The sequence below is a fragment of the Doryrhamphus excisus genome, unplaced genomic scaffold (assembly GCF_037039965.1).
Source record: "Doryrhamphus excisus strain RoL-2023G ecotype Guam unplaced genomic scaffold, RoL_Dexc_Guam_v1.1 HiC_scaffold_24, whole genome shotgun sequence".
NCBI lineage: Eukaryota > Metazoa > Chordata > Actinopteri > Syngnathiformes > Syngnathidae > Doryrhamphus > Doryrhamphus excisus.
This window is the reverse complement of record NW_027621862.1, coordinates 3268644-3292500: the sequence shown is the minus strand read 5'-3', so window position 1 is coordinate 3292500 and position 23857 is coordinate 3268644. Positions and strand designations below refer to the sequence as shown.

The 23857-nt window shown below is 39.2% G+C and overlaps 2 protein-coding genes across 2 annotated transcripts in view; one reads left to right on the top strand and one right to left on the bottom strand.

The window, feature by feature from the left end:
- LOC131109833 (protocadherin-15-like) overlaps positions 1 to 3956 on the top strand; it is a 184547-nt gene extending 180591 nt beyond the window's left edge. The window contains exons 41-42 of the mRNA XM_078788842.1: positions 1585 to 3297; positions 3876 to 3956. Of these exons, the coding sequence (XP_078644968.1) occupies positions 1585 to 2283 (699 nt within the window). The 3' untranslated portion in view covers positions 2284 to 3297; positions 3876 to 3956. The remainder of the gene's footprint in view (positions 1 to 1584; positions 3298 to 3875) is intronic.
- A 3426-nt stretch (positions 3957 to 7382) lies between these two features.
- Positions 7383 to 23857, bottom strand: part of plce1 (phospholipase C, epsilon 1) — a 90085-nt gene continuing 73610 nt past the window's right edge. The window contains exons 35-45 of the mRNA XM_078788841.1: positions 22770 to 22907; positions 22360 to 22668; positions 21039 to 21202; positions 20605 to 20866; positions 20420 to 20538; positions 20220 to 20348; positions 19955 to 20146; positions 11609 to 11791; positions 11317 to 11529; positions 9727 to 9945; positions 7383 to 8498 (exon numbers count right to left, since the gene is read on the bottom strand). Of these exons, the coding sequence (XP_078644967.1) occupies positions 9778 to 9945; positions 11317 to 11529; positions 11609 to 11791; positions 19955 to 20146; positions 20220 to 20348; positions 20420 to 20538; positions 20605 to 20866; positions 21039 to 21202; positions 22360 to 22668; positions 22770 to 22907 (1877 nt within the window). The 3' untranslated portion in view covers positions 7383 to 8498; positions 9727 to 9777. The remainder of the gene's footprint in view (positions 8499 to 9726; positions 9946 to 11316; positions 11530 to 11608; positions 11792 to 19954; positions 20147 to 20219; positions 20349 to 20419; positions 20539 to 20604; positions 20867 to 21038; positions 21203 to 22359; positions 22669 to 22769; positions 22908 to 23857) is intronic.

Sequence of the window (23857 nt, the reverse complement as noted above, 5' to 3'; positions counted from 1 at the left end):
GAGGAACGGTTTGGTCCCCAACGGAGGTCCACACATGGACAGGAATATTTTGCAGGGGGTGCCACTGAAACAAAAGTCGAACAGGACCTACGGAGTCATCCCCCTCGCCGGGAGGCACCAGGGCCCCACCAGGGTGGGCGGCCAAGTGTGGGGCGATAGAGAATTAGGTCGGAAGATGTATGGTTCTGTCGGAGATATGAGTATTTCTGCTTTAGTGTCAGGAAGACATGGATGGGGGCGGCAATTCCGAGGAGACGGCGGCTCCTCACAGGGATGCCGAACGAGATTCCACGAACGGCACTATTCGGAAAGTCGAGATTCTGACTCCACTATTCCCAGCTCGTCCAGCATGTCCACGGAACGTGAGGAAACTGAATCAGATACGGAAACCCCGTCGGCTGCAATGAGCCCGGATGGGTCTGTTTCTGGGAGGGAGTCTGGATCGGAGAGCGATGATGTTTGGGAAAGATGTAGACGGACTTCCAAGAGACATGGAAAAGGCAAAGATTCCAAGACTAAAACATATCACGACAAAAACAAGGGCTCGCCACCGCAGACTGACGACTTGTCCCCCATTGTGGAGGACACTGACGAGGATAATTGTCACATGACCGAACAGGATGAGGAAGACGTTTGAGGCGTCAGTCCACCTCCACCATCTTGTCCGTGGAGATGTAGATCTTTCCCACTAAGTAAGACTTTGGGTGTTGTGTTCCTTGATGGGTTCTTTGCCCGTCTTAAACCGCGTTTCCACCAAGAACCCTGATCTGGCTTGTGTTTTTTTCTACCATTGGAACCGATGCTTGGTGGAATCGAACCTTTGCTTTCAGAAGCTTCTCTTTCCTTCTTGGCTAGTTTTTTCCTTTTCCTGTGTTGTGTGCTGTGTCTGGGATATATTCATGAAGACTTTTGTAATAAGTATGAAACAAGCATGTCGTCTTATATTCGGGATCGTTCTTACTATGTTATACCAGTTTGCATATTTGAGATATATTACTGTATAGTTCTTCCCAATATAAAATGATCTGAAATTTTGGGTCATGCAAACCAAAATGTGGCTCCGAATACAGTCTAGATTCGTCTTATATTCGGGATCTTTCTAACTATGGTATACCAGTTTGCATATTTCAGATATATGACTGTATAGTGATAGTAGTTCTTCCCACTATAAAAATGATCTGAAATTTTGGGTCATGCAAACCAAAATGTGGCTCCAAATACAGTCTAGGTTCGTCTTATATTTGGGATCTTTCTTACTATGTTATTTCAGTTTGCATATTTGAGATATATTACTGTATAGTGATAGTTCTTCCCAATATAAAAATGATCTGAAATTTTGGGTCATGCAAACTAAAATGTGGCTCCAAATACAGTCTAGGTTCGTCTTATATTCGGGATCTTTCTTACTATGTTATACCAGTTTGCATATTTGCGATATATTACTGTATAGTGATAGTAGTTCTTCCCAATTTAAAAATGATCTGAAATTATGGGTCATGCAAATCAAAATCGTCTTATATTCGGGTTAATATGTAAATGCTAATACTGCTTCCTGGCTTGATTCGTCTTCTCTATGTTTTCCAGCACGGCGGCCGCAAGCGTCGCATCAAGCTGGTGTTGGACCGCGAGTACGAGACCAGCTCCACGGGTGACGACAGCGTTCCAGAACCCCAACGCGGCCGCTCCACCGCCTCCACACTTAACAACCACACCAACGTCAACGGCGGCCTCTATGTGGCCCAGAACGGCTCCATCATCCGCACTCGGCGAACCGCCGCCCCAAACAGCAAGCCCCCGTCACCGGTCTTCAGCACACGGTTGGCAAAGCACTTTAAAAAACTGGACAAAATGGCAGCCACGTTGGAGGAAAAAATACCCCTAAACAGCCCTAGAACTGTACCGGAGGGCGGAGCCAAAACCCTGCACACCTTCAAGAGCCCCCCGACGCCGTCGTTCAATAACTCTGACATCCACAAGACGGTCAACGTCTTTGATACTCGACAATCCAACATGTCCGCCGACATCAACACGGATGTCCACGAGCAGCCCCCGGATGCTAACTCAGAGAACAACGGAGCGCCGCACACGGGAACCGCTGAGGTGAGGCAGGAACTGGGAGACGGCGAGAGAGAGTCCAGGGTGGACGGCAGTAACAGCGATACCGACGAAGGCCTGGTCATGAGGGATCTTCCCCAGTGTCCCATTGAGAGGACACAAGAGGAGCAGGAGGAGCTTTGGATGGGACCCTGGAACAACCTCCACATCCCCATGACCAAACTATGACTCTCCGGTCCCAGTTTGACTCATCAGCATGTCATCAATCAGTCCTCAGATGAATAAAAATGACCCTTTAAGTAAGTGGCGTGTCTGCAAAAACACCAAAAACCGAAAAGAAGTCCGGTCGTCTTGCATTGGAACATGCAGGAACACTTTTTTGCCTCCAAATTGGCCCGTCTTTGTAATGGTTTCTGGCAAACCTTACCTAAAAATAAAATATTTCATCCACCAATAACTTTTTGATATGCAAATGTTGTCCTCTTTTCTTCCGATGCTCCGAAGGTAAAACAACATTTATTTTATATCTTTGTGGTAAGTAAGCTAAACAGAGACACTTTACTAGCCTGGCTCTGAATTCATGTAAATATTATTATTTTAATAAGTAACAAAAATAAGGTAATTTATGTTTTAAAATGTCTTACATGTATACTATGTATACAATAACGGTAACAAATTGATTTTATTAATTATGTATTTTTTTGTTTTGTTTTGTTGCGTAATTTGCGCATGCGCATCATCATGGCAAGCCACAGCGCTCTGTTATGACGACAAATGGCGGCACAGTGTCGCTCCTCACAGAGTCACATTGACTATGTCGCCTTTTTATAATTTTATTCTGAGCTGAACACATCAACAGCGGTGCAATTTAAACACAATTTATGTATTTCGACTCGAAAACAGTCGCGTCCCTAATTACGTCACTTCCTCTGTAAACAGATCTCGAGATGCTTTCACGGACATTCCGACCATCACAACAACGTCATCCCTATTTCACCAGATCGCTTGTTCTAAAAATACAACAGTCCACTTACCTGCGTTACCTGCTAGTTGAAATCAGATTGACAATATATTTTAAAACTACTTCAAATATTGTTTAAGTTTTAACGTGTGATTAAACGGAACTCCCATTTACGACACTAAAATGCACCAGGAATACACCTGACTGCAACCAGGGAAGCCGCACAGGTGACAGAGTTGTCGTAACATTTGGTGTTCAACTAACAGCGTGTGCTTATCAACGTGAGTAACCTGGTTATTTGTCATTTATTCAATATTAGACGCTGTTTGTACTGTTTGTTGTCGGAGTGTGTTGTGTTGGGATTCAGCCGTAAAACTAGTCGCTAACTGCTGAGCTAAGTTAGCCTCGTTAGCATTGCCATCAATTGATATCGCTAGCATGCTATTTCAGTGTGTTTAGCGTTGTGTTGCTCTACATTTGTGTTTATGTTGCTGACTGCTAGCTTTATAAGCAAAGCAGTAGCTTTGTGATTAGTTGAATATCAATATTGATTCATAATAACGTAATAGTTGAATTGGTTATTTCGGAAGTATCAAACTGGTAGCCCTTCGCGTTAATCGGTACCCAAAAATAACTATGGTTTCAAAAAGAAAACAAACAGAAATGCTAATAAAAAAACAATAAGTGTATATTCTTGTGACTCACTTTGTAAGTCTTAATGCTAAGTATATTTTACTACATCCCAGAAAATGCACTCAAAACGTGAATTCATCTTAAATGACGTGGTGTTATTGAACGCAACTCCTCATTACTCATAATAAAACAGTCCAAGCCTGATTCATATAATCTGCTTTTAAAGGAACCATCCATCCATTTTCTACGCCTCGTATCCTCACTTGGGTCACGTGGGTATGTTGGAGCCTATCCCAGCTGACTTCAGGTGAGAATTAAATAATGTTAATGTTATTAGGTGAATAGATTTTCAGACATGTGTGCCATCTCTTAACTTTATTTAAACTGTCAGTTAATTTTGCGTTGTTAATAGAAATATACCGTAATTTCCAGACTATAAGTCACACTTTTTTTCACTGGACAGCTTTTCTGTTCATGTTTATTTTTAGTGTAGCTGAATAACCATTGTGTTAGCATATCTTACATCTATTCAGCCTGTTCTCTATTCTTTTATTCATGTTAGAACTTGCCTTCTAAGATGATGTAATGTCTGTTTTGGTCAAGTAGTTGCGACTTATACTCCAGTGCGACTTATGTATGTTTTTTTTCTACCTAATTATGCATTTTTGGCCTTGTGCGACTTATACTCCAGTGCTACTTATGTATGTTTTTTTGTATCTAATTATGCATTTTTGGCCTTGTGTGACTTATGTATGTTTTTCCTATCTAATTATGCATTTTTGGCCTTGTGCAACTTATACTCCAGTGCGACTTATGTATGTTTTTTCTCCCTGATTATGCATTTTTGGCCTTGTGCGACTTATACTCCAGTGCGACTTATGTATGTTTTTTTTCTACCTAATTATGCATTTTTGGCCTTTTGCGACTTATACTCCAGTGCGACTTATGTATGTTTTTTCTACCTAATTATGCATTTTTCGCCTTGTGCGACTTATACTCCAGTGCGACTAATGTATGTTTTTTGTACCTGATTATGCATTTTTGGCCTCGTGCGACTTATACGGCAGTGCAACTTATGTATGTTTTTTCTACCTGATTATACATTTTTGGCCTTGTGCGACTTATACTCCAGTGCGACTTATGTTTTTTTTTTTACCTAATTATGCATTTTTGGCCTTGTGCGACTTATGTTTTTTCTACCTAATTATGCATTTTTGGCCTTGTGCGACTTATACTCCAGTGCGACTTATGTATGTTTTTTTCTACCTAATTATGCATTTTTGGCCTTGTGCGACTTATGTATGTATTTTTCCACCTAATTATGCATTTTTGGCCTTGTGCGACTTATACTCCAGTGCGACTTATGTATGTTTTTTTGTATCTGATTATGCATTTTTGGCCTTGTGTGACTTATGTATGTTTTTCTTACCTAATTATGGATTTTTGGCCTTGTGCAACTTATACTCCAGTGCGACTTATGTATGTTTTTTCTCCCTGATTATGCATTTTTGGCCTTGTGCGACTTATACTCCAGTGCGACTTATGTATGTTTTTTTTCTACCTAATTATGCATTTTTGGCCTTGTGCAACTTATACTCCAGTGCGACTTATGTATATTTTTCTACCTAATTATGCATTTTTGGCCTTGTGCGACTTATAGTCCAGAAAATACGGTATATACATAATCCTGCCCTATAATTAATCTTTGGTAGAAATGGGCATAATTCAGACATACTGCGACATGGTGATAATCATGATTAATTAATTTGAAAACCATGATTAATCTGATTTAAAATTTTACTCATTCGACAGCCCTAAAATATCAGATTTATTTGTAAGGAAAAATATTTGATACACATGTATTGGGTAACTGCCATGGCAACAAGCATGTACTGTAGGTATGTGGTAGAAATACAAACATCCAGACACAATTCATATTTAGTGTTTTTATTCCGCTATGCAACACATCCACAATTATCGTCCGTCGGCTGAAAAATTCAAGTAAGAAGACAACACAAACAAAAGTGTCAGTGGATATAATTGGGACTGTTTCAAATAGCCTAGGAATTCTCAAAGCAACAATAACATAGTTTTACACAAGGATTCAAACGTCCTCTGAAAAGTAAATCATCTTCTTTCTCAACATATATACAGAATATAGCTCGATATTGAAATAAATTACAAACAAATCCAATCTAGAACAGTTAAGACGCCAACCAGGGCTTTAAACGTTCCAATAAATAACAACCAAATGCACCGTCAGTATTTTAAGATCCTAAACACATTATCACCACAATTAAGAGCTGATCCCTTACCACCAATTCAATGTCCTCTTTGTATTACGAGAAATACGCAGTAGGTTATTACATTATTATTTTTTTAATGCTCCAATTCCGACCCTCAAATAACGACAATAAATCGATCACTTGAACATGATCTAATCTTGAAAACAAAACCTCTTTACCCAAAACAACAGTTGTCCTCCCAATAAAGCTGATTTTAATGCACTTCCTGCTGGAAAATGGAATGTGAGCTAATGTCATATTTAGCGTTAATGATCTACAGGAGTCTAGCATCTTGCTTAGAAATGCCAAAAAGTTGTAAATGCGTCATAAAAACCTAATGAGGAAGCTAATCATGTGTGTCTAAAGCAGATGCGGCGCCATTCAAATCCAATCTTCTAGGAATCAACCAGGCTGAAGTCTAAAGAAATAAACAGGATGATGTTTCACCGGGCGGCTTCTGTAAGCTTTCAAAACATTACCATTAACACCTGTGGCTGTAGGCAACCTCCTGATGTAGGATGAAACTGTTACACTTGCCGCTTTGTTTACAGTCAGTTTGTTTACAATAAGGTAATATGTGCGATTTATGCTGGCTATTACAACATTGGTTGTGTTGCTGCTGTGTTGTGCCATATACTAAACATAATAACATAATAACTAAGTGATAACTAGGTGATATATATATTTTTTTTTTGCCAAAAACAATATTGTCCTACTCTCAATTTCCAATACCGATATGCATAAAATTACATATTGGTGGAACCAACACAAACAGTATATGTTGTATACAGCATTTTTTTAAAATACCGTTTTTCATGATGAGGAAAAAAAAAATCAGATACCGATATCAACCAATATCACATTTTCTGATGATATCAAGCCGATTATTATTAGACATCCCGTGTAAAAAAAAAAACAACAAAAAAGTCACTTTTTTCTTTTAACTTTCTCATGCGCTCCAAATTATTATTTATGCTTCAAAAAATCTGATATCAACCGATATCACATTTTACGATGATATCAGGCCGATTACTATCAGACATCCCTAGTAAAAATTGAAAAAAATCAAAATGTCGCTTTTTCCTTTCAACTTTCTCATGCACTCCAAATTATTATTTAAACTTCAAAAAAGCTTTAAAAAATCTGATATCAACCGATATCACATTTTATGATGATATCAGGCCGATTATTATCAGACTTTCCGTGTTAAAAAAAAAGTCACTTTTTCCTTTCAACTTTCTCATGCGCTCCAAATTATTATTGTTCAAGCTTCAAAAATTTGATATCAACCGATATCACATTTTATGATGATATCAGGCCGATAATTATTGGACATCCCTAGTGAAAATATATTTTTTTAAAAAGTCACTTTTTCCTTTCAACTTTCTCATGCACTCCAAATTATTATTTAAACTTCAAAAAAGCTTTTAAAAATCAGATATCAACCGATATCACATTTTATGATGATATCAGGCCGATTATTATCAGACTTTCCGTGTTAAAAAAAAAAGTCACTTTTTCCTTTCAACTTTCTCATGCACTCCAAATGATTATTTAAGCTTCAAAAAAGCTTCAAAAAATTGATATCACATTTTATGATGATATCAGGTCGATAATTATCGGACATCCCCAGTAAAAATATATTTTTTAAAAAGTAACTTTTTCCTTTCAACTTTCTCATGCACTCCAAATTATTATTTAAGCTTCAAAAAAGCTTCAAAAAATTGATATCACATTTTATGATGATATCATTATATGATGATAATTATCGGACATCCCTATTAAAAATAAAAAAAAATCAAAAACATGTCACTTTTTTCTTTCAACTTTCTCATGCGCTCCAAATTATTATTTAAGCTAACAAAAAAATCCATTTGATAAATAACCTTAATAACAATCGTCTAGGGTTGATGTAAATATGTTTTTAGATCATCCAATGACATTTATGCCTCTTCAAAGACAAATAAAATACATAAAATGTGCAAAATACAGTTAGAAGAGCATCAGGCTGCATTTCAATGAAAGGAATTTAGCCCGAAAATAAACCTTCTCCTACGTCTCGCTTATATTGATATCACTCAGCTAGTCTGCTAGTCACAAGACACAGTTGAGGGCAAATAAACAAGTTATGTTTATGATCCATAACAGGCTTTTCTTTTCAGAGTTTGTGCCTAAATGTTCGTCTTACAGGACCACCGAACACTAAACAGAAAGTCTACAAGCCAGCTTGTCTTTCTTGGTTCCATCTTTCCATCTTATCGACACGTTGGACCAGCGAGGCGGAGTCAGAGGCGGAGCCACACACACACACCGGTGAGCAATCAAGAAAGGGTCGGAAACGTATCCGGCGAGGTTTAACGCCAAACTCCTCTCTGGTCATTTGTGTATCTTCCAGTTCCTGAGGAGGTGAAGCTTCCACGTCAGAGGACCGACTGGGGGCAAGGGGATGCCGAAGGGTCGATGCTGCCCTCTAGTGGAGAAAGAAGAGACGTGCAGGAGACGTCCCGCCCCGGCTTTGCTCTCTGCCATCCACGCCTTCAGCCCTGTGGCAGCCGACAGGTACCCTGAACACATCACAGCGACCGCTCAGCCTTAAGACACATTACATAAAACATCTGAATACTTTTATTAATTCATAATAAATTTATTAATTCGGCACGGCGGTCGAGTGGTTAGCGCGCAGGCCTCACAGCTAGGAGACCGGAGTTCAATTCCACCCTCTGTGTGGAGTTTGCATCCGGTTTCCAAAACATGCTAGGTTAATTAGCGACTCCAAACTGTCCATAGGTATGAATGTGAGTGTGAATGGTTGTTTGTCTATATGTGCCCTGTGATTGGCTGGCCACCAGTCCAGGATGTACCCTGCCTCTCGCCCGAAGACAGCTTGGATAGGCTCCAGCACCCCCCCCCCGCGACCGTCGTGAAGATAAACAGTAGAAAATGAATGAAAAGTTTGATCTGGGGCTGCACGGTGGAAAGTGGTTAGCGCGTGACCACGCAGCTAGGCGACCCGAGTTTGATTCCACATCTCTGTGGAGTTTGCATGTTCTCCCCAGTTTTCTCCGGGTACTCCGGTTTCCTCCCACATTCCAAAAACATGCTAGGTTAATTAGCGACTCCAAATTGTCCATAGGTATGAATGTGAGTGTGAATGGTTGTTTGTCTATATGTGCCCTGTGATTGGTTGGCCACCAGTCCAGGGTGTACCCTGACTCTCGCCTGAAGACAGCTGGGATAGGCTCCAGCACCCCCGACCCTCGTGAGGTTAAGCGGTAGAAAAGGAATTAATGGTTTTATCTGGGGCTGCATGGTGGACGAGTGGTTAGCGCGTGGCCACGCAGTTAGGCGACCCGAGTTTGATTCCACATCTCTGTGGAGTTTGCATGTTCTCCCCAGTTTTCTCCGGGTACTCCGGTTTCCTCCCACATTCCAAAAACATGCTAGGTTAATTAGCGACTCCAAATTGTCCATAGGTATGAATGTGAGTGTGAATGGTTGTTTGTCTATATGTGCCCTGTGATTGGCTGGCCACCAGTCCAGGGTGTACCCCGCCTCTTGCCCGAAGACAGCTGGGAGGCTCCAGCTGTCCCCCGCGACCCTCATGAGGAAAAAGCGTTAAAAAATGAATAAAAATGAATGAATGTTTATTACGTTTATTATTATTATTATTATTATTATGTTTGTTAGCATTGTGTCAATTTCCCGAGCCCACTCCATGCGTGTGTTTCCTTTCCCTACGTTATGTCATTAGCACGTTATTATTATTATTATTATTATTATTAGAAAACAAACCTGCGTTGCACTCTCTCTCTCTCGTCATGCACAGACATCACACCCGGGGGCTCACTCGTGCAGTTCAGTGAGAGCCAGGCAGCATGCAGCTCTCTCCTCCTTACTGTGGGCGGCACCGTCCACCACGGCCACGCCCGTCGTCAGGCTGCGACTGCGGCTGGTCAGCTTCTTCAGCTCGCTGGCGAAGGACATCATCTTCTTCTTGTCCTCGCGCACCACCTGCAGCCATGACGGTAGAGCGGCATCATGATGTCTTTTACTAACACAGGTAAGGGACCACACCTTTAGCATCATGCTACCGTATGTACGTTTATGTTTACACAACACACCAATTTTTTCCACTTATTTATTTAGGGAAAAAGGCAATGTTACCCAAAACTGAAAAATAATGTATATTTCAAAAAGATCTGTTTTAGGGACCTCAATCTGCAGAAATGGATCAGGTACTTCCTACCTCCTCCGTCTGCATAAAAAGTGTTGGGAACACACTGTAGTACTAAACCCTTAGGAGTTTAGTAATTTCATGCAAAAAAAAAAAAAAATTAACACTTACATATGTTGGTTTTTCCTCCAGAGAAATTGAACTCTTCACAAACTTTTGACTTGAACTTATGTATGATTATTTTTCTATAGCATAGAAAATGTAATATTAGAAACCCACCCGTGTAAACCACAATAGGATTATAGTACTACAAAATAAAATGGAATTTGAAAAAAAAACTATACATACCAAAAAATACAAACAAAATAAATATACAAAAAAAAATAATGAATTAAAAAAATAATAATAAAATCAAAAAAATAATTATTAATAAAAAATAACAATAATAATATAAAATAAAATATTTGACCCTAACGTCTCTAACCCTCATTGAAAACAAGTAAAATTAGAAAACATAAACTAAAAATAAAATAAGCTCCAGCTTACCAAAAATAATAATTAATAAAAATAATAAAAATTAAAATATATATTATTAATAAAAAATGTTAACAATAAACAATATAAAATAAAATAATATTTGACCCTAACGTCTCTAACCCTAATTGAAAACAAGTAAAATGAAAAAACATAAAAAAAATAAAATAAGCTCCAGCTTATGTGTAACCCTAAGCTGTATACAAAATAAAATGGAATTTGAAAAAAATATATAAACTATATACAAAAAAATAATTAATAAAAAAATAAATTGAAAAAAATATTAATAATTTTTTTTACAATAAATAATATAAAATAAAATAATATTTGACCCTAACGTCTCTAACCCTAATTGAAAACAAGTAAAATTAAAAAACATAAAATAAAATAAGCTCCAGCTTATGTGTAACCCTAAGCTGTATTGAAGGATGTATGAAGGTGGTGAGGACATTTAATATCAAATTAAGCCGAAATCTGATTGGTCCAAACACTTCCTGTCTGTAAAAAAAAAAACAACTATACACAAAGCAGGCTTAAAAAAAAAAAAAAGACAACTTTATTCATCAGCAACGCAGACATTGACCCGTTATTTAAAATTGTGTAACCAGAGTCCAGTAAGTTAGTACTAGTACTAGTACTACATGTTATTAAGAGTACTAATGAAGCCACGCTACCTGTTCCTTCAATTTGAGAATGAACTTCCCCGCCCCCCTCCAGCGACTCTGAGCGTGGTAGACGCACTCCTGATCCAGAAGGACTCGCTGCACCGGCTTGGCGGCGGATGACTTCTTGGAGGGGACGTCCTTGGTCACTTCCTCCATCAGGACGTAGTCGCTGGAGTTGGGGTTGGAGAGGATGCTGTAGGAGTACTTGGCCTTGGCCAGAGTCTGGTGACAAGACGAGGAGGACGAGGAGGAGGAGGTGCGTGTTGAGAACATTCCAGAACATTCCAACATGTCTTCTAACCTGTTGTATGATGTCCTGTGCTGAGCTGTAGCGAGGAGCCTTGATGACCGTGTGAGGCTGCTCAGGAGACACTTCATGGACCTGGACAAAGAACATGTCCTCCTCTGATGCTGCTCCTCCGACGACGACGATGTCTGTCACCTCCTCTTCACCCTCCGCCACCGTGTTGTTCTCATTTAAATTCTGCAAGCACACAGACGGCCTTTCACAATTGGGCAGAAAATCCTATTCACCTCCCGAGTAAATGTAATTACTGTATAAGTGTAAAAAAATAATAAAAATGCCCCAAAAAAATGTATTTGTTTTTCTGTTTCATTGTTTCAAAATGATGAAGTATACATGCACACATGCATACATACATACACGCATACATACAGGGCCCCCGAAGCACCCAAAAATAGCATAAAATGCTAAAATGTTTGAGGGCGGTTATTTTTGACAAAAATCATATCTTTATCTTTTTTTTGACCAGAAAAAGTGCATAAGAAGTTGAAAAAAAGTTGGAAAAAAAAATGAAATTATTTTTGTAAAAAATCACCAAATTCAAACTCTGCCATTTTTGGATCCTTCTGGGGCCCCTTTTGAGTGTCAGAGGTTTTCCCTTGTTTTTTGTTTTTTGTTTTTTTACGAGAAATGTAACATGTTTTCCCTGTTTTTTTGACCAGAAAAGTGCATAAGAAGGAAGTTGAAAAAAAAATGACATTTTTGTCAAAAATCACCAAATTCAAACGCTGCCATTTTTGGATCCTTCTGGGGCCCCTTTTGAGTGTCCGAGAGGTTTTCCCTTGTTTTTTGTTTTGTTTTTTTTTTTACGAGAAATGTAACATGTTTTCCCTGTTCTTTTGACCAGAAAAGTGCATAAGAAGGAAGTTGAAAAAAAAATGAAATTTTTGTCAAAAATCACCAAATTCAAACGCTGCCATTTTTGGATCCTTCTGGGGCCCCTTTTGAGTGTCTGTGAGGTTTTCCCTTGTTTTTTTTTTTTACGAGAAATATAACATGTTTTCCCTGTTTTTTTTAACCAGAAAAGTGCATAAGAAGTAAGTTGAAAAAAAAACGACATGATTTTTGTGAAAAATCACCGAATTCAAACTCTGCCATTTTTGGGTCCTTCTGGGGGGGGGGGGGCTTTTGAGTGTCTGTGAGGTTTTCCCTTGTTTTTTTTGTTTTTTTTTTTACAAGAAATGTAACATGTTTTCCTTGTTTTTTTGACCAGAAAAGTGCATTAGAAGCAAGTTGAAAAAAACTGACAAAAAACGACATACTAACCCCTTACGTTTTTTGTAAAAAATCATTTTCAACAGCTGAAAATTTTGGCATTTTATGCCATTTTTGGCTGCTCCTGGGTCCCCTGTTGAGTGTGTGTGAGGTTACCCTTGTTTTTTTTTACCAGAAAAGTGCATTAGAAGCTCAACACCCTCAAACACTGGCATTTTATAACATTTTTAGATGCTTCTGGGGCCCCTGTTTTGTACCCATTAACGCCACTTGAGGGCGGTGATTTTTAAAAAAAAAGTAAGGCGTATGTCGTTTTTTTTCATTTTTTCAACTTGCTGAAAATGCACTTTTCTGGTCAAAAAAACACCAGAAACCTCACACACACTCACCAGGGGACCCAGAAGCACCCAAAAGGGCATAAAACGCCAGTGTTTGAGGGCGTTGATTTTTGAAAAAAAACGTAAGGGGTTAGTATGTCGTTTTTTTGGGGTTTTTTTCCACTTGCAAAAAATGCACTTTCCTGGTCAAAAAAACAGCGGAAACCTCACACACACTCACCAGGGGGCCCAGAAGCACCCAAAAGGGCATAAAACGCCAGTGTTTGAGGGCGTTGATTTTTGAAAAAAAACGTAAGGGGTTAGTATGTCGTTTTTTTCATTTTTTCAACTTGCCGAAAATGCACTTTTCTGGTCAAAAAAACAGCGGAAACCTCACACACACTCACCAGGGGGCCGAGAGGCACCCAAAAAGCGCATAAAACGCCAGTGTTTGAGGGCGTTGATTTTTGAAAAAAAACGTAAGGGGTTAGTATGTCGTTTTTTTGGGGGTTTTTTCCACTTGCAAAAAATGCACTTTTCTGGTCAAAAAAACAGCGGAAACCTCACACACACTCACCAGGGGGCCCAGAAGCACCCAAAAGGGCATAAAACGCCAGTGTTTGAGGGCGTTGATTTTTGAAAAAAAACGTAAGGGGTTAGTATGTCGTTTTTTTTCATTTTTTCAACTTGCTGAAAATGCACTTTTCTGGTCAAAAAAACACCAGAAACCTCACACACACTCACCAGGGGGCCCAGAAGCACCCAAAAGGGCATAAAACGCCAGTGTTTGAGGGCGTTGATTTTTGAAAAAAAACGTAAGGGGTTAGTATGTCGTTTTTTTTCATTTTTTCAACTTGCTGAAAATGCACTTTTCTGGTCAAAAAAACAAGGGAAACCTCACACACACTCACCAGGGGGCCCAGAAGCACCCAAAAGGGCATAAAACGCCAGTGTTTGAGGGCGTTGATTTTTGAAAAAAAACGTAAGGGGTTAGTATGTCGTTTTTTTTCATTTTTTCAACTTGCTGAAAATGCACTTTTCTGGTCAAAAAAACAAGAGAACCTCACACACACACCAGGGGGCCGAGAGGCACCCAAAAAGCGCATAAAACGCCAGTGTTTGAGGGCGTTGATTTTTGAAAAAAAACGTAAGGGGTTAGTATGTCGTTTTTTTTCATTTTTTCAACTTGCTGAAAATGCACTTTTCTGGTCAAAAAAACACCAGAAACCTCACACACACTCACCAGGGGGCCCAGAAGCACCCAAAAGGGCATAAAACGCCAGTGTTTGAGGGCGTTGATTTTTGAAAAAAAACGTAAGGGGTTAGTATGTCGTTTTTTTGGGGGGTTTTTTCACTTGCAAAAAATGCACTTTTCTGGTCAAAAAAACAAGGGAAACCTCACACACACTCACCAGGGGGCCCGGAAGCACCCAAAAGGGCATAAAACGCCAGTGTTTGAGGGCGTTGATTTTTGAAAAAAAAACGTAAGGGGTTAGTATGTCGTTTTTTTTCATTTTTTCAACTTGCTGAAAATGCACTTTTGTGGTCAAAAAAACACCAGAAACCTCACACACACTCACCAGGGGACCCAGAAGCACCCAAAAGCGCATAAAACGCCAGTGTTTGAGGGCGTTGATTTTTGAAAAAAAACGTAAGGGGTTAGTATGTCGTTTTTTTCATTTTTTCAACTTGCCGAAAATGCACTTTTCTGGTCAAAAACACAGCGGAAACCTCACACACACTCACCAGGGGGCCGAGAGGCACCCAAAAAGCGCATAAAACGCCAGTGTTTGAGGGCGTTGATTTTTGAAAAAAAACGTAAGGGGTTAGTATGTCGTTTTTTTTCTTTTTTTCATTTTTTCAACTTGCTGAAAATGCACTTTTCTGGTCAAAAAAACACCAGAAACCTCACACACACTCACCAGGGGGTCCAGAAGCACCCAAAAGGGCATAAAACGCCAGTGTTTGAGGGCGTTGATTTTTGAAAAAAAACGTAAGGGGTTAGTATGTCGTTTTTTTGTTTTTTTTTCCACTTGCAAAAAATGCACTTTTCTGGTCAAAAAAACAGCGGAAACCTCACACACACTCACAAGGGGGTCGAGAGGCATCCAAAAATGGCATAAAACGCCAGTGTTTGAGAACGTTGATTTTTGAAAAAAAACGTAAGGGGTTAGTATGTCGTTTTTTTTTCATTTTTTCAACTTGCTGAAAATGCACTTTTCTGGTCAAAAAACAAGGGAAACCTCACACACACTCACCAGGGGACCCAGAAGCACCCAAAAATGGCATAAAACGCCAGTGTTTGAGGGCGTTGATTTTTGAAAAAAAACGTAAGGGGTTAGTATGTCGTTTTTTTGTTTTTTTTTTCCACTTGCAAAAAATGCACTTTTCTGGTCAAAAAAACAGCGGAAACCTCACACACACTCACAAGGGGGTCGAGAGGCATCCAAAAATGGCATAAAACGCCAGTGTTTGAGAACGTTGATTTTTGAAAAAAAACGTAAGGGGTTAGTATGTCTTTTTTTTTCATTTTTTCAACTTGCTGAAAATGCACTTTTCTGGTCAAAAAAACAAGGGAAACCTCACACACACTCACCAGGGGGCCCGGAAGCACCCAAAAAGCGCATAAAACACCAGTGTTTGAGGGCGTTGATTTTTGAAAAAAAAAAACGTAAGGGGTTAGTATGTCGTTTTTTTTCATTTTTTCAACTTGCTGAAAATGCACTTTTCTGGTAAAAAAAAACAAGGGAAACCTCACACACACTCACCAGGGGACCCAGAAGCACCCAAAAGGGCATAAAACGCCAGTGTTTGAGGGCGTTGATTTTTGAAAAAAAACGTAAGGGGTTAGTATGTCGTTTTTTTGTTTTTTTTTTCCACTTGCAAAAAATGCACTTTTCTGGTCAAAAAAACAGCGGAAACCTCACACACACTCACAAGGGGGTCGAGAGGCATCCAAAAATGGCATAAAACGCCAGTGTTTGAGAACGTTGATTTTTGAAAAAAAACGTAAGGGGTTAGTATGTCTTTTTTTTCATTTTTTCAACTTGCTGAAAATGCACTTTTCTGGTCAAAAAAACAAGGGAAACCTCACACACACTCACCAGGGGGCCCGGAAGCACCCAAAAAGCGCATAAAACACCAGTGTTTGAGGGCGTTGATTTTTGAAAAAAAAAAACGTAAGGGGTTAGTATGTCGTTTTTTTTCATTTTTTCAACTTGCTGAAAATGCACTTTTCTGGTCAAAAAAAACAAGGGAAACCTCACACACACTCACCAGGGGACCCAGAAGCACCCAAAAGGGCATAAAACGCCAGTGTTTGAGGGCGTTGATTTTTGAAAAAAAACGTAAGGGGTTAGTATGTCGTTTTTTTTCATTTTTTCAACTTGCTGAAAATGCACTTTTCTGGTCAAAAAAACAAGGGAAACCTCACACACACTCACCAGGGGACCCAGAAGCACCCAAAAAGGCATAAAACGCCAGTGTTTGAGGGCGTTGATTTTTGAAAAAAAACGTAAGGGGTTAGTATGTCGTTTTTTTGTTTTTTTTTTCCACTTGCAAAAAATGCACTTTTCTGGTCAAAAAAACAGCGGAAACCTCACACACACTCACAAGGGGGTCGAGAGGCATCCAAAAATGGCATAAAACGCCAGTGTTTGAGAACGTTGATTTTTGAAAAAAAACGTAAGGGGTTAGTATGTCGTTTTTTTTTCATTTTTTCAACTTGCTGAAAATGCACTTTTCTGGTCAAAAAAACAAGGGAAACCTCACACACACTCACCAGGGGGCCCGGAAGCACCCAAAAAGCGCATAAAACACCAGTGTTTGAGGGCGTTGATTTTTGAAAAAAAAAAACATAAGGGGTTAGTATGTCGTTTTTTTTCATTTTTTCAACTTGCTGAAAATGCACTTTTCTGGTCAAAAAAACAAGGGAAACCTCACACACACTCACCAGGGGACCCAGAAGCACCCAAAAGGGCATAAAACGCCAGTGTTTGAGGGCGTTGATTTTTGAAAAAAAACGTAAGGGGTTAGTATGTCGTTTTTTTTCATTTTTTCAACTTGCTGAAAATGCACTTTTCTGGTCAAAAAAAACAAGGGAAACCTCACACACACTCACCAGGGGACCCAGAAGCACCCAAAAGGGCATAAAACGCCAGTGTTTGAGGGCGTTGATTTTTGAAAAAAAACGTAAGGGGTTAGTATGTCGTTTTTTTTCATTTTTTCAACTTGCTGAAAATGCACTTTTCTGGTCAAAAAAACAAGGGAAACCTCACACACACTCACCAGGGGACCCAGAAGCACCCAAAAGGGCATAAAACGCCAGTGTTTGAGGGCGTTGATTTTTGAAAAAAAACGTAAGGGGTTAGTATGTCGTTTTTTTGGTTTTTTTTTCCACTTGCAAAAAATGCACTTTTCTGGTCAAAAAAACAGCGGAAACCTCACACACACTCACAAGGGGGTCGAGAGGCATCCAAAAATGGCATAAAACGCCAGTGTTTGAGAACGTTGATTTTTGAAAAAAAACGTAAGGGGTTAGTATGTCGTTTTTTTTCGTTTTTTCAACTTGCTGAAAATGCACTTTTCTGGTCAAAAAAACAAGGGAAACCTCACACACACTCACCAGGGGGCCCGGAAGCACCCAAAAAGCGCATAAAACACCAGTGTTTGAGGGCGTTGATTTTTGAAAAAAAAAAAACGTAAGGGGTTAGTATGTCGTTTTTTTTCATTTTTTCAACTTGCTGAAAATGCACTTTTCTGGTCAAAAAAACAAGGGAAACCTCACACACACTCACCAGGGGACCCAGAAGCACCCAAAAAGCGCATAAAACGCCAGTGTTTGAGGGCGTTGATTTTTGAAAAAAAACGTAAGGGGTTAGTATGTCGTTTTTTTCATTTTTTCAACTTGCTGAAAATGCACGTTTCTGGTCAAAAAAACACCAGAAACCTCACACACACTCACCAGGGGGCCCAGAAGCACCCAAAAGGGCATAAAACGCCAGTGTTTGAGGGCGTTGATTTTTGAAAAAAAACGTAAGGGGTTAGTATGTCGTTTTTTTTCATTTTTTCAACTTGCTGAAAATGCACTTTTCTGGTCAAAAAAACAAGAGAACCTCACACACACTCATCAGGGGGCCGAGAGGCACCCAAAAAGCGCATAAAACGCCAGTGTTTGAGGGCGTTGATTTTTGAAAAAAAACGTAAGGGGTTAGTATGTCGTTTTTTTTCATTTTTTCAACTTGCTGAAAATGCACTTTTCTGGTCAAAAAAACACCAGAAACCTCACACACACTCACCAGGGGGCCCAGAAGCACCCAAAAGGGCATAAAACGCCAGTGTTTGAGGGCGTTGATTTTTGAAAAAAAACGTAAGGGGTGTCGTTTTTTGGGGGGTTTTTTCCACTTGCAAAAAATGCACTTTTCTGGTCAAAAAAACAGCAGAAACCTCACACACACTCACAAGGGGGTCGAGAGGCATCCAAAAATGGCATAAAACGCCAGTGTTTGAGAACGTTGATTTTTGAAAAAAAACGTAAGGGGTTAGTATGTCGTTTTTTTCCATTTTTTCAACTTGCTGAAAATGCACTTTTCTGGTCAAAAAAACAAGGGAAACCTCACACACACTCACCAGGGGGCCCGGAAGCACCCAAAAGGGCATAAAACGCCAGTGTTTGAGGGCGTTGATTTTTGAAAAAAAACGTAAGGGGTTAGTATGTCGTTTTTTTTCATTTTTTCAACTTGCTGAAAATGCACTTTTCTGGTCAAAAAAACAAGGGAAACCTCACACACACTCACCAGGGGACCCAGAAGCACCCAAAAGGGCATAAAATGCCAGTGTTTGAGGGCGTTGATTTTTGAAAAAAAACGTAAGGGGTTAGTATGTCGTTTTTTTTCAATTTTTCAACTTGCTGAAAATGCACTTTTCTGGTCAAAAAAACAAGGGAAACCTCACACACACTCACGAGGGGACCCAGAAGCACCCAAAAGGGCATAAAATGCCAGTGTTTGAGGGCGTTGATTTTTGAAAAATACATAAGGGGTTAGTATGTCGTTTTTTTTCATTTTTTCAACTTGCTGAAAATGCACTTTTCTGGTCAAAAAAACAAGAGAACCTCACACACACTCATCAGGGGGCCGAGAGGCACCCAAAAAGCGCATAAAACGCCAGTGTTTGAGGGCGTTGATTTTTGAAAAAAAACGTAAGGGGTTAGTATGTCGTTTTTTTTCATTTTTTCAACTTGCTGAAAATGCACTTTTCTGGTCAAAAAAAAACACCAGAAACCTCACACACACTCACCAGTGCCGAGAGGCACCCAAAAAGCGCATAAAACGCCAACATTTTCGGGTGTTGAATTTTTTTTTTTGACAAAAAACGTAAGGGGTTAGTATGTCGTTTTTTCAGTTTTTTCAACTTGCTTCTAATGCACTTTTCTGGTTTAAAAAAAACAAGGGAAACCTCACACACACTCACCAGGGGCCCCAGGAGAACCCAAAAATGGCATAAAATGCCAAAATTTTCGGGTGTTGAAATTTTTTTTTTGTCAAAAAACGCAAGGGGTTAGTATGTCGTTTTTTTCTGTTTTTAAAAAAAATAATAAAAAAAAACAAGTGAAACCTCACACACACCCACCAGGGGCCCCAGAAGTTACATTTTTTATATCCTATTTTGTGGAAACTCACTAATCTCGGTCATGTCTGTAACAAATTAACCTTACTAAACAAGGCATTACTGTACTTATTGTTCACTATATAAGGCAATGTACACATCAAACCACAAGAGGGAGCCAAACCCCAGCCACATGAAACGTTACCTCTTCTCTGGATTGGAGACCAATCTTTCCCACGTATCCTTCCTCCGTGTCCCAGCTCGAGACCACTTTAACCACCACATCCTCAGCCGCGAGGGTTCGGCGCTGGGAAGAGTGCTTGGAGTCGCCACGCTCTTTGGCCAAGGGAAGTTTCTCCTCGTACAGGAAGTAGTCGTTGCACTCTGATGGTACAATCTGACAGGAGTAAACAAGAGTTATGTCAATATGGATTATAATAAATACAAATATTTTATTTATGGTTACTTACTGCATCTAGTAGATGTTTAACGGTGGTTTGCTCAGTGATGGAAAAGACGGTAAAAGGTTCTGGTCCAGGAGCTCCATGCACGGTTACTTTATGATGTTGGCTTGCATGTTTCTCCTCGGAATTGAACATCTACATGGACAATAGGAGGAATTTTAGTTATAATTTCTGTATGATTATAAAAAGATGAATGATAATCTAACCTGGGATGAAGTAGCGGTGCCCCCTGCTGGGGTTTCTTCTACTCTTCGGCTGTAGATGAACAAGGTGGACACTTCCATGGATTCGTTATGCTGCGTCCTCAACTGTACGTGTCTATAACCTGCAAGAAAATATATATTTATATTAAATATGTATTACAAAGAACAATGGTCAATGTGCTTCCCACCAGGCTTGAGGGCCCTAAGGGGCAGAGTCCTCTGAGCGGTCGTCTGAGAGCTGTTATTCTCCACCACGGTAAAGCGAAGGAAGCAGAGGTCCTCGAAGTGAACGCTGAAGTGGAAGCGCTCGCTCCACATGGGGTTGAGCGTGTTGCGGTGGATGGGCTTGGTGCGGAAATGGCAGCTGTCGCCGGGCGTGCCCAGTACGTCCACCTCCACGCAGGGACTGCCCGAGCCGTTAGCGGGACACACGTTCTGACCCGACACGATCTGAGGACACGTGGACGATGTTATGAGTGTAAAAAGGCTGATAATGAAGGCAACAAACGCATTCAACATGTCATTAGCTATAATAATAATAATATCATAATAATAATAATAATAATAATAATAATAATAATAATAATAATAATAATAATAATAATAAAGATTTTGTCCTCACAGTGAGGGAATAAACGGCCGGGCTGCCTCTGTCCACGTCTCTCTCCGTGGGACAGAACTGCTGGTAGAGAGGACAGCTGCGGTCCCACAGCACAGCTGGCTTCAGGACGTAGCCGCAGCCGCCATTGTCCTCAAACAGTGCTGCGTTCAAGTGCATGGAGAGATCTGTAAAGAAGAAAGCATCATGATAATGTAAGTGCTAATGTAGTACTAGGGCTGCACGACAGACGAGTGGTTAGAATATATATGTATATATACATTTATACATATATGTATGTATATATATACATATATATATATATATATATATATATATATATGCATACATATATGTATAAATGTATACATACATATATATGCATACATACATGTATATATATATATATATATACATATACATACATACATACATACATACATACATACATACATACATATATATGCATACATACATACATACATACATATGCATACATACATACATACATACATACGCATACATACATACATACGCATACATACATACATACGCATACATACATATATATGCATACATACATACGCATACATACATGCATATATACGCATACATACATGCATATATACGCATACATACATGCATACATATATACATACATACATATATATGCATACATACATACATATATACATACATACATATATATGCACACATACATACATACGTACATGCACACGTACATACATACGTACATACACACGTACATACATACGTACATACATACGTACATACATACGTACATACATACGTACATACATACGTACATACATACGTACATACGTACGTACGTACGTACATACGTACATACATACGTACGTACATACGTACGTACGTACATACGTACATACATACGTACGTACATACATACATACATACGCATACATACATACGCATACATACATACGCATACATACATACGCATACATACATACGCATACATACATACGCATACGTACATACGCATACGTACATGCGTACATGCGTACATGCGTACATGCGTACATGCGCGCGCGCACGCACGCACGCACGCACGCACGCACGCACGCACACACACACACACACACACACACACACACACACACACACACACACACACACACACACACACACACACACACACACACATACATACAGAGTGTGAATGGTTGTTTGTCTATATGTGCCCTGTGATTGGCTGGCCACCAGTCCAGGGTGTACCCCGCCTGTCGCCCCAAGACAGCTGGGATAGGCTCCAGCAGCAGCACCATAAAAAGAATGAAGGAAGTGTTGACATGGTCCTCACCATCCGTCTGGTAGTTGAGGGCCACCAGCTGGATGCCGTGCAGCCAGAAGAGGAGGGGGTTGGGGTTGGTGGAGTCGATGCGGGTGGCAGCCGGGTACGTCCTGAGCAGCTGGTTGGCCGTGTGCTGAATGAGCTTCAGCGAGTATCGGCGGCAAAGACGCTTGGCCGCGTTCTCGTTCACGGACGAGATGTGGTAGCACTTTGGCGTGCGGATAATGGCGCTCAGGGACGTGGGCGGGGTGAGCGTCGTCGTCGCCGCCGCTGATGTCTGCTGATGATGCTCCTCCCAGCTTAGACGCTCGCCACCACCTTTAAAATGTCATGTAGACAAAAGTATTGGGACAGGAAGTGAAATAATCGGTTTCTCAAAGTGGAGTATGAGGTCACAGTTTAATGTTAAAATAACGTACCTCTCCCAGGGGGGCGGTTCTGCACCGAGACCTCCCCCGTTGTGGCGCAGCGAGCGGGGGCTGTGCCAAATATGGACTTCCTGGATTTGCCACGGTCCTTCCCTCTGCCGGAGCCCCCTGGAGACAGCGTGGACAAGCCTGGTGTGGGTTCACACAAAGAAAAACAACTCATTCAGATCATTCATGACGTAAAGTCATGAACATTTGGAGGCCATCTTGGTTCTTAAAGGGACGGTACATGCCATGTTTTCAGGGTAATCATATACAGATGACAAAATTATTATTATGACTTTCTAAGTATGTTATTTTTACCATTATTAGAGCTGTCTAGAAATTAAATAACACTCCAATAGTCACCTTTATGGAATAATTTTATAGTTGGGAGCATAAAAATTATTATTATGAATTTTAGTGCCAGTCAGTCAATACTAATACTAATAATAATACTACTACTACTAATAATAATACTAGTAATAATAATACAATAATAAAAAAAAATAATAAAAACAATAATGATAAAAATAAAAATAAAAACAATAATGATAAAAATAATGATAAAAAATAATGATAAAAAATAAAAATAATGATTAAAAATAAAAATAAAAATAATGATTAAAAATAAAAATAAAAATAAAAATAAAAATAAAAATAAAAATAAAAATAAAAATAAAAATAAAAATAAAAATAAAAATACAAATAAAAATAAAAATGATAAAAATAATGATTAAAAATAATGATTAAAAATGAAAATAAAAATAAAAATAATGATAAAAATAATGATAAAAATAATGATAAAAATAATGATAAAAATAATGATTAAAAATAAAAATAAAAATAAAAATAAAAATAAAAATAAAAATAAAAATAAAAATAAAAATAAAAATAAAAATAAAAATAAAAATAAAAATAAAAATAAAAATAAAAATAAAAACATTTGATTTGTACAGCACTTTTCAAAATAAAGAAAAATGGAGTTGAATAAAAGCAAGTAAACAGACTAAAAGATACGTTAAAATACAACATTCATTTGTTTATCCATGTCATGCAAATCTACAAAAAAGTTTCATCAGTGGAAGGAAAAAACTAAA